The sequence below is a fragment of the Erythrolamprus reginae genome, chromosome 6 (genome assembly GCF_031021105.1).
Source record: "Erythrolamprus reginae isolate rEryReg1 chromosome 6, rEryReg1.hap1, whole genome shotgun sequence".
NCBI classification, from domain to species: Eukaryota; Metazoa; Chordata; class Lepidosauria; order Squamata; family Dipsadidae; genus Erythrolamprus; species Erythrolamprus reginae.
This window is the reverse complement of record NC_091955.1, coordinates 39,097,518-39,111,195: the sequence shown is the minus strand read 5'-3', so window position 1 is coordinate 39,111,195 and position 13,678 is coordinate 39,097,518. Positions and strand designations below refer to the sequence as shown.

At 44.0% G+C, this 13,678-nt stretch overlaps 1 protein-coding gene across 9 annotated transcripts in view; it reads left to right on the top strand.

Annotated features, from left to right (window-relative positions):
• The window catches only part of SCAF11 (SR-related CTD associated factor 11), a 176,403-nt gene that overhangs the window by 134,281 nt on the left and 28,444 nt on the right, over positions 1 to 13,678 (top strand). For all 9 annotated transcript variants that reach the window (XM_070755586.1, XM_070755582.1, XM_070755591.1 and 6 more), the window contains 2 exons: positions 9,271 to 9,471; positions 10,066 to 10,185. In XM_070755586.1, coding sequence (XP_070611687.1) covers positions 9,271 to 9,471; positions 10,066 to 10,185 — 321 coding nt within the window. The remainder of the gene's footprint in view (positions 1 to 9,270; positions 9,472 to 10,065; positions 10,186 to 13,678) is intronic.

The window sequence follows — 13,678 nt, the reverse complement described above, 5'->3', positions numbered from 1 at the left end:
TACTTAATACACTATTAATAACTTATCCCAATTATATTTATTAATAACCTAATAAATAGAATTTCATTCATAATTAGAATTTCATTAATATCTTAAAATAACTAATGTGGAGTTAATATGCTAACACAACTAATTTTTGTACTCTAAGGAACAAGGAAAATAACAAAATATAACAAAATATAACAAAATAATTATTACTTATCAATAAAATGATTTCAGAAAATTAATTATTACTATATATTACTATTACATATATATTATAATACAATAATCAGAGTTTTCTTATAGATAGCAAAGGTTATTACAATCAGTCCAGGGGGAAGGGGAAAAGATGCAACTTTAACAATTCATCATATAGAACCAAAGACAAATAAGGAAAACAAGGGGAAAAGAGAGAGAAGAGAGAGAAAAATGAAAAGGAAGAAAAAAGAAAAGAGATAAATTCAAAATATACTTAAGATCTTATTTTTATTTAGTCCGGTTGTTCTGTCTTTCCAAATAGGTCCTAAAAAATTTTCTTTCACAAGTTTGCAAAAATTTTCAAAAGGAGAAAAAAAAGGAGAAAAGAGTTTGATCGTATTTAATTGAAATCCACAGTCATTATCTTATAATCCAGAGTCTATCAATGATATCCAATCCTTCAGAATGAAAAAAGAAACTCCCCAGACTAAATCCAAAATCCGAAATCCAACAAATAAGACAAATGAGATTGCTACTTAAATATCTAATATCGGCTCATTCCAATTTTAATCCTCTTCTGTTCCATTCAGTCATTTTAGCTTACAACAAAAATGGCGTCGGCCATCCAAATTTGTCTTCTTTCTGCCATGTCAATCTTTCGCCAACTCTTTCCGGATAATTTACAATCGGTTCAGGAAGAAAGTAAAATCCAAAATGGAATACAGATTTCTCAAACAGCTCCAAAATTCTTAATCCAGAATCCAAAATCAAATATCGGGGTCCAAAAAATACTCAGTTCCAAAAAACACAATTTCCACATATAGTTTCAATCGTTTTAATTTTGTGACCCTCTTTAAGACTAGAGTCCTAAAGCTTTAAAGGTGTAATAGCAGCGTCGCCGTGCAGCAGATCGGATAAACAGCCATGCAGCAGATCGGTCAAACAGTTTATCTGATTTGGAATACTGATCTTCCGCTAGTCCTAAATCCCCATCTTTTAAAGGCAGATACTCACTTTTTATTATTTTGTTTCTTGGGAGAAAATCCACTGATGTTTTAAGGAGCTTGAATTTTAAGTTTACTTAGATTTACTTGTGTTTTCCTTATAATTAATATACGGCAGTTGACAAGTCCTGGCTCCTTCCAGTTGTTTAATTTAGCATCACAACTCCTTTTCAGTTTTAGCAAAGACTATTCAGTTTTAGCAAAGACTATAGGATCTTTTTTAAAACTTTTATACCTTTTTCCTATTTACTTTTTTCTGCTTCCTCCTGTGTGGTCGCTCTGTTATGGTCAGGCAGCCACCATAGTCGATGCCTGTTTCTTTTTCCAAAGAGCTGCGGGGCAATCCCTGCCCCACAAGACGGTGGTGATCTGTCTCTAGGGCTCCATGAGACCCCCTGTTCTAAGATCGGACCCTCCGAGTCCAATCAGACCACAAAAATGCGACCTCCAAGGAAGAAAAAGGAGTGTTCAGGTACGGAGCTCCGTCCCCTGTCTCCTGTTACAGCGCCGTTCCCAACCAGAAGCCAGCGCCGTTCCCAACTGTTGTGTTTGGGCTTGGGCCAGCCGTTGCTCCCACAGATGGGAGAGACGCGGCACAAAGTGAATGGAAAAGCCTGGCTGACAGCCAGGAAGACGTGGCAGGCAGACAGGAAGACGTGGCAGACAGACAGGAAGACGTGGCAGACAGCCAGGAAGACGTGGCAGACAGCCAGGAGGACAAGGCCACTGGTACACAGGATTCAGCAGACAGCCCAGGGGATTTGGCATGCAGTCCCTCAGACAGTCTTTCGTCCCTGGGTTCTTCTGCAGATCAATATATTGATCTGCGTAGCCGAAGAGCTATGCAAAGAAGGGATCGGTTGAAGGAGTATTACAAGTCATAATAGTAGCACCTGGGCTGGGTGTGGTTCTTATACTGAGGGCTGGGTGTGTTTCCCTTAATGAGGGCTAAAGGGATAAAAGGGAACAAAGGCCAAGGCAAACTGTGGCTGTTTATCTGTGTTATTTTGTGGTTCCTGCTCTGAAGTTTCTGTTCCGTGCCGTTGGAGTTTTCAACCCAGCTTTTTCAGACAAGTGGGAGGTGAAAACTCTGGGACTTGCTGTTTGCTCCAAAGATTCAAAAGGACTCCTGAAACATCTTTGCTCATTCCAGGTTGTCTTTGTTTGTGTTTTCCTGTGTTTTTGTATGCGGCTGAAGTAAGCCTTGCACTATCATTGTTTTCAGACTCTAAGAACTGTTTTTGAGTAACCCTTTTTTGTTTACCTAATACAAGTTTGCTGATTAGCAGAGCATGTGTGTGTTTGATTTCTTTTCCTTGGACTGTTATGCATTGCCTGAGCCCAGTCAGGCAGAACACCAACCGGAAGATCGTGTTTTTCTTTTTCATAGGGATTGTGTTGTTTTGGGCTTTTATGATTGTGTTTTTCAGAGCCTCCCAAGCTTCCTGTGTAGATTTACCATTTAGGATTTCCATCCAGATCTTTTCCAGGTTATCCCTAAGTTTGTTATTTATGGGTAAAAAAGGTGTGGAGATTCAGTGTTTCAATATGGAAAGCACAGCCTTGCAGCATAACAGACTCTCCTAATCCTCTTGGATCCTGAAATTCTGATTTTGAATGTAGCTTGTGAGTAAAAACTGTCTCAGCCGAGAAGTAATTACTTTGAATTATGATCCCCTTTTGGCAGCCATAGTGACTTTGCTGATAATGAGTCAGCCTGCATGATCTCATTGCTGTTTCTAGCATGTTTCTTTGTAAATAGACAAATATATAAAGTGCCTTTGCTTCTGAGTCTTAATTGGGGATTAATTACTGAAAAATAACTGGGCCGGACAGAACAGAAAATATAAAGGTTTTTTCCCCTTACCCATTAATTCTATGTTCTGCAAGTCATATACAGTGGGTATGGAAAGTATTCAGACCCCTTTAAATTTTCCACTTTTTGTTTTATTGCAGCTGTTTGATAAATTTTATTTCTCATTAATGTACACTCAGCACCCCATCTTGACAGAAAAAAACCCAGAAATGTAGATATGTTTGCAAATTTATTAAAAAAGAAAAACTGAAATATCACATGGTCATAAGTATTCAGACCCTTTGCTCAGTATTGAGTAGAAGCACCCTTTTGAGCTAATACAGAATGATGGGAATGATGTAACAAGTCTCTCACATCTGGATTTGGGGATCCTCTGCTATTCTTCCTTGCAGATCCTCTCCAGTTCCGTGAGGTTGGATGGTGAACGTTGGTGGACAGCCATTTTCAGGTCTCTCCAGGGATGCTCAATTGAGTTGAGGTCAGGATTCTCCGGTTATTGGTGTAGTCCACAGTCAGTGGGTAGACCTCCGTCCATCAACCAATTAGGACTGAGCCCATGTTATAAAAGCTCGAGTTCTGTCAGTCTTCCCGCTTTTTTCCTCAGTACTCAGCAGGACCGGACGTGTGGTCAACTCACTGACTATTGTTTTCTCTTACCTCTGATCTTTATCTACTACTTTTCACCTCAGATAATTTCCTTAAAAAAAACCCATTCCCATTCCTCCCCATTAATCACTGCCTCGGGAAGGCAATTTGTGAGGAAGGAAGGCTTGGCCTTCCAGGCTGGCTAGCCAGCCGAGTTGCTAACGGAGAGCAACTCATCTGCCACCTATTTCCATTCTTAGCTTGAGCAACCGGACGAGGAGAGCTAATAATTGAGCAGCCGAAAAGACCTTCCCAGAGGTCCAGACAAACCGGCGAGCAAGTGCCGAAGCGGGAAACATCCTGAACAAGCGATTTTGGCTCCTTTCGTTCAGCTTGCGAATCCGCCTGGTTCCTCATAATTAAGAGCCAGCGCCTCACAGCTGATCATCTCTGGCAGCAACGCACCACACCGCTCCTATGTGTTAGGCCCTTCGAGAGGTTTTTTCTATTTGCCGTATCAGAAACTCGCATACCACGGCAATTGAGGAGCGGTCTTTATAGCGGTTTAGCTGAAATCGAATCCCATTCTTTCTGTCTCAGGGAAGAGAGTAATTGTAACAAGCACCGCTCGGCAGTTGAGTATCAGTCGCTGAGGCCTTAGTTACTCAAGCCCACTAGGCCTCCCACCATTTTGTCTTTTCACTCCACAGCGGTGGCCATTTTGGATGTCTCAACTGCCATTTTTTTCTCCTTGTTGGGCCTATCTTATTAATATACCATGTCAGATAATTCTGTAAGCCGGAAGGCAGGGCCAAGTATTGCGACCCCTAACGGGGATTCTCAGGCCCCAGAAATGTGGGGTATTCCTTTGTGCATTCGAAGAAATGGGCCTTCAAGGCCAAAGACACATGGCCTAAAGCAACCAAGGCCTCAAAAAAATCAGAAACCCGAATGCATAAGGCATTGACCAGAATGTGTGACAAGGCCTCCAAAGCAGCTTCAATTGGTAAACCCCTGTCTCCTCCTGACCTGGCAGACAAGGCCTTAATGGAATCACACAACTTAATACTGGCAGATTCGGATATCTGGGGGTCTACTGGGCAGTCTTTTCCTTCTTCTCTGCCTTTCACCTTCCAAGCCTTTCCTCAGGCTCCTGAGCCTTCTGCCATGCCAATGCCGACCTTCCCAGCTATTCAGGGCCTTCATGACCCAGAAAACTTTCAGGCTATTATTTCTGCGGCTGTTTCTCAGAGTGTCATGCAGTGCATGCAGATCATGAAAGGCTCCCAGACCCCTGCCTCTAGCATGAATCAGGCAAATGTGTCAGGGGTGATAGCAAGCCAACCTCAATCTCAAATAGGCCAGCCATTGTCACAGCCCACATATGCGGCAGAATTTCGTAATCCAGTAGAGGATGATGAAAGGGGTCCAGATCTAGAAATATGTGATGACGAGGGTATTCCACCAGAACCTCCAGCTACTGTGGGCCTATTCCACCCTGCTTTATTTCGCTCCTTGTTGTTTAAGGCCAGGAATGTGGCGAATATCGCTAACGCTGCCTCTTCTTCCTCAACCGGCTCTGACATCAATCCTCTCTTTTCCTTAACCACCCCAGAGGCTCAGGTGATCCCTTGTCCACCTTTGTTCATTCAAGCAGTCCAACAACAGTGGCTCTTTCCTTCAGCAGGGGCCATGCCCTTAGTCAATGCTAAGAAATTCTTTAACGTTTTGCCAGAATTGGATTCCTGTCTCCATACACCCTCGGTGGATGCTCCCATCACCGCCCTTTTGTACCTTACGAACCTCCCAGGCGAGGCTGCAGAGCTTTTAAGGTTGGAAGATAAAAGGGCCAAACAAACTCTTATCAAAAACCACCAGACGGGCACCTGGGCAGTAAGAGCGGCCACTTCTTTCGTTGTTCACGCTAATCTAATCCGGTTGCAAGATTTACAGGACAGAATTCCAGCTGAGGACACCAGGTCCCACCAGGACATTGCCAAGAGGTTGACAGCGGCTCGCCTTACCGTGGATGCTTCACTCCAAGTGGCTAGATTCACCTTGCGTACAATGGCAACTTCCATTGTGGCCTGCAGGATGCTCTGGCTACGCTCCTGGCAAGCAGACGCCAAACGCAAGTGGAAGCTCGCCACATCTCCCTTTGATGGGCAACATCTTTTTTGACCAGCTTCTAATTGAAGACAAAGACAAATGTAAGATTTTGCCACCTACGATACGCAGAGGTAACTCCAGATCTGCTCCAAACCTGAGGAGATCCTTTTGTTCCCCTGCCCAACCTACTACTTCCTCCAGGCAGTACTACTCCTATAGGCAACGGGGGGCGGCAGCGTCTCTTCCAGAATCAGCCATTTTGTGGCAGAGGTTCTAAATGGCCCTTTCGAAGCGGGGAAGGTTGTTCTTTCCACCACAGCAAGTGAGTCGTCGTCGGATCTGGGTCCTCCCATTGGTGGTCATCTGTCTCTGTTTGCGGACCAATGGGAGGAAACCAAATCCGACACGTGGGTCAGGGAGACGGTAAAATTTGGCCTCTCCCTAGACTTCTTCTCCACCCATCCATCCGCAATTCTTTATTTGGTGACCTATGTCTAACAACTTGGCAAAGAAACACTTTATGAAAGAGGCCATTGATCATCTTCTTAAGATTAAGGCCATTCAGCAGGTACCGGATCCTGAAGCTGAATCAGGTTTTTATTCCATCCTTTTTCTGTTCAAGAGATTGCACCATCATATTCGATACTGACAGTTCAAGATGCACTCACTTCAGTCCATTTTGGCGTGCATATGAAAGGGCAATCTCCTATCCTCCATTGACCTTACGGAGGCCTATCCCTATCCATCCCGACCTTCAACGGTTCCTTAGATTCTGTTATGAGGGCGTTCATTACCAATACCGGGCTCTCCCCTTTGGCCTTTCCTTAGCCCCCAGAGTGTTCACTAAGGTGCTAGTGGCCTTGGCGGCCCACCTAAGGATACTCCCAATGCATATTCATTGTTACCTTGATGACATTTTGTTGCTGGCTTCCTCCAGGGCTCAAGCCCTGCACGATATCCAGGTAATGTTATCAACATTAGCAGACCACGGGTTTTCCATCAACAAAGACAAGAGTCACCTTGCTCCTACCTCTTCCATTGCCCACCTGGGTGCCATTATCGACTCCCTAGAGTGTAGGGTGTTTCTCTCCCAGGAGCGTCAGGCTAGTATTGTGGATCTAAACTCCTCCATCCCGCGTCAGTGCAAGGTTCCACTACGTCTGCTATCTACGCTTCTGTGAAAATTCATTTCGGCCATCAATATTGTTCCTTGGGCACGACTACACTCTAGGGACTTGCAATAGTTCTATCTCCCCTTCCAAAAGCAGGTTCGGGGTTCTTCTTCCTTAAGGGTTTTTCTTCCTCAAAAGGTCCGCAATTCTCTCCTATGGTGGTCTCCAGAGAACTTGAGCCTTGGCTCCTGTTTCCTCGAACCACCCCATCTGGTTCTCACCACTGATGCCAGCCTTTTGGGATGGGGTGCCCACATTCGTTCTTCAATGGCCCAGGGCCTTTGGTCGGAGCAGGAGTCCTCTCTGCCCATCAACATCTTAGAGTTGCATGCAGTTTACCTGGCCCTCCAAGAGCTGAGCCGGCTAACAGTGGGGAAGCATATTCTGGTCCTCACTGACAACACCACAGCCAAGGCTCATATCAACAGGCAGGGGGGCCCCAGTCCCCTGCCCTTATGGAGGAGGCCAGGGTACTTTGCACATGGGCTGAGAACCACCTGCTCTCCATCATGGCCAACTACATCACAAGGGGAGGACAACTACACAGCAGACTGGCTCAGCCGCTCCACAATAGACCAGATGGAGTGGAGACTGCATCCCAACATCTTCCAGCAGATCTGTGCCTAGTTCAGTCAGCCTCAAGTAGACCTTTTTGGTACCATTATGAACACTCACCTGCTTCGGCTCTTCACCAGGTTCTGCTGTTGGGGGGCAGAGAGCACGGATGCTCTCCGTTCCCAATGGCTGGAGGGGCTCCTCTTCATCTTTCCTCCCCTTGCCCTAATCCCCAGGATCATATGCAAACTGTTGGAGGAGGGTGCGGAACTGGTCCTGGTGGCCCCATATGGCCATGCAGGGCCTGGTTTGCAGACCTTATGACCTTGTCTGTATCCCCTCCTTGGCATCTTCAAGCGTTAACCAACACATTGAAACAGGGGTCGGTCTGCCATCCAGATCCCCACTTTGTTGAAACTGACTGCCTGGCACTTGAGCGGCTCATGTTAGTAAACTGCCAGGTGCCCACTGGAGTGATGGACCTGATCATCAACAGCAGCCGGGCATCTACCTAATGGATTTACGCCTCCACTCTGCAAGTGGTGCAAGGGAGCATGCTGTTCTCCAACGGACCCAACGGTAGGCCAGATGCTGGGGTTCCTGAGTGACGGTTTTTCCAAGGGGTTAGCTCCCAACACCCTCATCAGTCTTGGCCTGCACAGATTTCTCTCCTTTGTCTCAACATCCGCTGATTAAAAGACTGTTGAGGGGTGCCTCCCTACGTAGCCCTCCGGTCACTCACCATTTTCCAACATGGAACCTGACCAAGGTGCTGGACTCTCTGACGAAATTTCCATACGAGCCACTACGAGATTCTTCCACTTGTCACCTTACCCAAAAGGTGGCCTTCCTTGTGGCCATCACCTGGACCAGAAGGATTTCCGAATTGGCTGCCTTGTCTATGCGCTAGGATCTCTGTCTTTTTCTGCCTGATAAGGTCGTCCTACGCCTTGATCCTTCCTTTCTCCCTAAAATAAATTCATTGTTCCACAGATCCCAGCAACTTTCCCTTCCCTCCTGCATCCACTGGAATGGAAGTGGCACACCTTAGATGTTAGGCACACCTTGAGCATCTATTTGAAGCACCTGGCAGACTGGGGAAAATCCGAGGCCATTCTCATATCATACCTCCTGGCTTCTATGGGGAGAAAAGTCAATTCCAACACCATAGGCAGATGGATAAGGGCGGTCATAGCTAAGGGCTACGATCTGTCTGCAGCTCCTCGCCCTAGGGACATTACAGCCCACTCTACCAGGAGCGTGGCTGTTTTGGCCCCCTAATCTAAAGAGGCTTCCTTAGAAGAGGTGTGTAGAGCAGCAGCCACTTGGTCTGCACCTACTACCTTCATCAAGCACTATAGGACACATGAGCTGTGAGGTCTTATATAGACAGGTGTGTGCCTTTCCTAATAAAGTCCAATCAGTTTAATTAAATATAGCTGTACTTCAATGAAAGAGCAGAACCATCTCAAGGAGGATCAGAAGGAAATGGACAGCATGGGAGTTAAATATGAGTGCCACAGCAAAGAGTCTGAATACTTATGACCATGTGATATTTCAGTTTATCTTTTTTAATAAATTTGCAAAAATATCTACATTTTTGGTTTTTTCCTGTCAAGATGGAATGCTGAGTGTACATTAATGAGAAATGAAATGAACCTTTTTTGCTTTTACCAAATGGCTGCAATGAAACAAAGAGTGAAAAATTTAAAGGGGTCTGAATAGTTTCCGACCCATTGTATAATATATTGGAGATAGCATCTTTTTAATTCATTTGTTATTTAGAATTCTGTTCAATAGTACTAATATAACTACTTGGATGCTAAATTCTCTTAACTTTTCAAAACAGGCTGCTCCAACTACTTCCCATGTTGCTAACAGCGTGAACACAACACACTTGTCTGTTCCAAGTATGGAATCTATTCAGAGATCAAGTATGGGTAACACAGCATCAAATAATATCAAATCCTCAAATGCTGCTGTAAAATTGATGGAAAAGAAAGTAAATGTTATAGTGGAAGCCAGCGCTGATAGTTCTAAAAAAGACCAGGTAAGTTCAAAGCAAAGAATAACAGGAATAATTTTGAATAACTAAAAATAGGAATAAATTGCCTTGAAAATAATGTTTACATCAGTCATTTTTATAATCTCTTTTTTCCATAGGATTTAATAATGTTACAGTTTGTATCTTTATACAAAAATACATAATATCTACTTTGATACTATGTTCTCAACCCCCTGTTCTGCCTATATTAGCTGTTTGTTTTTTTAAAAAGAGGAAAAGAGGGAGGTATGGTAAAAGTAGTTTTACTAAATCATTGGAACCTGCCTCTGTGCATGTTAACAAGCTTCTTTAGATGAATAGATGTTTTGTTTCAGTCAATTATTGAATAATCTTTAGCCACTTATGGCTAGACATGAACAATTTCCACACCAAGTAATATATTTTTGTTAATTGTTATATATCTCTTCTAGCATTAGTGTTTTATTTTAGAAAGTACACGCGGATGTGTGCTTTGCAGTCAGAGATTACACTGCTATGGAGAGTAGCATTTATGCATATTTGAATTGGGTATGTCACTTCAAAAATGTTGATTTGTATCTGTGCCCTTTCCCTAAATAAGATCTACCCTTTTTCCCCTAGAAATTACTAATTCAAGAAAAAGCTGCACAAGAAGTAAAACTTGCTATTAAGCCTTTCTATCAAAATAAAGATATTTCTAAAGAAGAATATAAAGAGATAGTTAGAAAAGCAGTAGATAAGGTAAGTAATATTGACAATACTCATAAGTGATTAGCAGTCTAGTTTTATTAATACTTTCAGGATTTTTGACATAGGAGGTAATAGTTTCAGCTCTATAATATAGCTGAAGCTGTTACAGGCATTTAGTACATCAGATATTGTTTCTCATATGTAATCACCACTATACTGATGTTTTTCATTTTTGGGCTGAATAATTAGAGCACAGAAAAGTATGTGGTGCAAAATGAGGTGTGAAGGCAAAAATGGTATCCTTGTTTTACACTCCTATGGAGAGTATCCATGTACTGTTTCCTACATAGTTTTTTGTTCTTAAGATTATCTCTCTTATTAATTCAACCCAACCACTGTTTTCCTGGTCTTCCCTTTATCTCAAGGATAGGGTTCTAAGTCATAGATCCATTGCAAGTAAGAACTCCGAAGCAGAATTTCTCAAAGAATAGCTTTATTGGAAATATAATGGCAATGGGCCCCCTTGGTTTTCACCTAATTAAAAATAAAAGTTTTCAATCAAGGCAGCATCTACTGGTCTGGTGACTTCACTCCTTCCTCTGGCCAGATGTGAGAACGCCCTTGGTTCCTAAAAGAAAGTTTTATTTTGACTACGCAATCCCAGCCATCTCTAATCCTTCACTCCAGTGTGGCGGCACTGAAGCTCCAAGATGGCTTCAGCCAGGTCAGCTTCAGGGTTGCCACTCAATTTATTTTATTTTATTCTGTTCTTGTTTATTTTTTTAAAAAAATGATCATCCTTCATTCAGTCTCTGTATATGACCAAATTGGTTTAACATTACCTTCCATTATTGTTCAAGTGTTCGTTCACATTTATATTGTTCACTTTATTTAGCAGCCATTCTTGACTGTTCACTTGCCTTACACACTGTTCTTGAATCCAGTACATTGTTCCAATTCAATTTTTTTCTGACATTCTTATTTCTTATTTCCATGTAACAAATGGCGAGAATTTTGTTCTTATGCATAACTCTTTTATCTGTTTTCAATGGATGTTTATTTCTGGTAACAAATCACCTAGCACTTACTAATTTTCTGCAACATATGTACATCTTCACATTTGTCCTCTATTTTACCACCTGTAGTTCACATTCTACTAAAGAATACAACATAATCTACATATTGGGCAACTTGCAATAGTTTTCTCCATCAACTGTCCCATTTGGCACATCCAAAAAATAGAAACTTCTGGCACCTAGAAACTACCAAGAGTAAAACTTTATTGAAAGATTCTTTTAGGCACAGCAGAAGCAAAGTCAGCTGTGAAATTTTCTCGCAAAACCCCATATAGGTTAAAAAAAACCTTTTTACCCCTGGGCTCCCCACAGTTCATTGTCCACCAATTATACTCAGTACTTTTGTTTTGGGGGACCAGTCTATGCCGAATGATAGCTCCAAGATCTTGGCCTTGATGGATTTCTCCTTTCTGGCAGCAGAAGGCTGTCATGTATTCCTTAACACTCCTTGCATTATTTGTCCCTCTCCTCATTGGGGCAAATCTGAATGTTCAGCACGAAATCTGTTCGCTAACCTAACTGCCTTCACATCTATATCGGCTAAGTGATAGGCTTTTTATAACACCAAATATTGCAGTTCCGGCCAATGGTACTGAGAGTCTAGAATCTTCTTGATTTCATAGTGCTCATCTCTTTTGACTAGGGTGGGAGGGGAAGATTTCTCTGTAGCAAATCTTAATTCTGAGTTATGGAAAGGTTTCAACAGACTGCAGTGAAACACTAGGTGCACTCTGAGGCTTTTTGGCAGCTGCATCTCTACAGTAACAAGATTTATGATCTGGATGATCTGAAAGGGTCCTATGGGTCCAGCTTCTTACAAGGCTGCCTCAGTTAAGGAACTTGGTAGGTAAGCATACTTTATCCCCCACCTTGAACTCCCACTTTGGGGCTCTTTTCTTGTCCACCTGCCTCTTTTGCAGTTTTTGCAATGCCCTGCACACCACCACTCATATTTCCTTTAATGTTTCCATCCATTCAGCCAAGGATGCTGAGAATGGCTGCCCCTGTGGGATTTCTGACATGGGCCCAAACTCTATTACACTAGCTACTGGGAATTATTGTATGCCAATTCTGCAATTGGTTTGTTGGTAGTTGACATAACACCTCAGGTACTGCTCCAAAACTGAGTTCATAAGATCATGGACTCCATTGATACTAAGATGATAGGTGGAGGTAGGGCCCTGAGAGGAGTCAATCAGGTTGAGGAACTGCACCCTTCAGTCCGGAATGATGCGTTTTGGGACTCCACGAAGGCGATAGATATGCTATTTTGCTAGAGACCGGGTGGAGGGAATCTTTGGGCACACCACAGATGTGCGTACTTGGAAAATAGGTCTGTGATGATTCGGATTAAAGTATTCCCTGTACTTTCCAGCGAGTCCACAATAAAGTCCATAGAAATTTCTTCCCAGGGCTTCATCAGTTCAGCCACTGCCTGCAATAGATCGGGGGGGGGGGGGGGGCTTCCAGAATAGCTGTTTCATTGAAGCACAAGCATGGCAGCTGGCTATGTATGCCCCTATGTCTCTTTTCATTCTTGGCCACCAGAACTGCCTCTTCACTAAAGCGAAAAGTTTTTACAAACCCAAAATGTCCTACTATATATGTGTCATAATACCTTTGCAAAACTGAGGTCTGTTGGCTGGCTGGAATGTATACCATATTTTCTCCACTGCATCTGGAAGGAGAGTCCAACATGGGTATTTCTCCAATCTTATTGGTAGAGACTGAGTTAAAAATTTACATATTAATTGAGCACCGCCCCCTCTGCTCTTCCCATGAGCCAGTTTTAAAAACTCAGTCTAAGAGTAGAGACATGTTGAGTTTGTTCTGAGGAACTTTGAATTGGTTTAAAATAGAATAAAATAGGAAAATAAATGTATAACCTGTTTAATCTGTTTCTTTGTTTTTCAGATTGAAGAAACGAAGTGGAACAGACGGCTGGGGTCTCTGCCCTCCGCGGGTAGCACCCCCAACGATCCTCCTCAGGGGTCTTGTATTCCCCCCGAGGGAACACCCCGCAGAGGAGCAGCCAGCCTGGGGTCCCTGACCTCCGAGGTCATACCAGGGCTGCGAGCCGAAGGTGGAGGGGACTGCCCCTCCACTGGGAGGCTCGGAGGCAATCCGGCTCGGCCGGCAGGGAAGCACCTCACAGCTGATCAGCGCGGCGGCCGCCGCAGTTGCCGCCGAAGCCGCCGGAACCGCCGCCGAGAGCCGCGGCCGTCAGAGCGGCTGAGGAAACAGCTGCCCCTCTCCCGGAGCCGTGGAGGCGAGGAGTGAGAAGGGTCCAGAGCCCCAGAGGCCGGAGGACCCTGGGGACTAGCCCGGACGCCGGGAGGCGCGGGCGCCACCATATTGGATGAGCCGATTGGGCGTCGCATCATTAGGCGCGAAAACGCCCCGCCCCCCCAAGACGGCAAAAGAGCGCGAAGGGGCCAGGCAGCCCAATGCGCAGGCGCGGGCCCAGC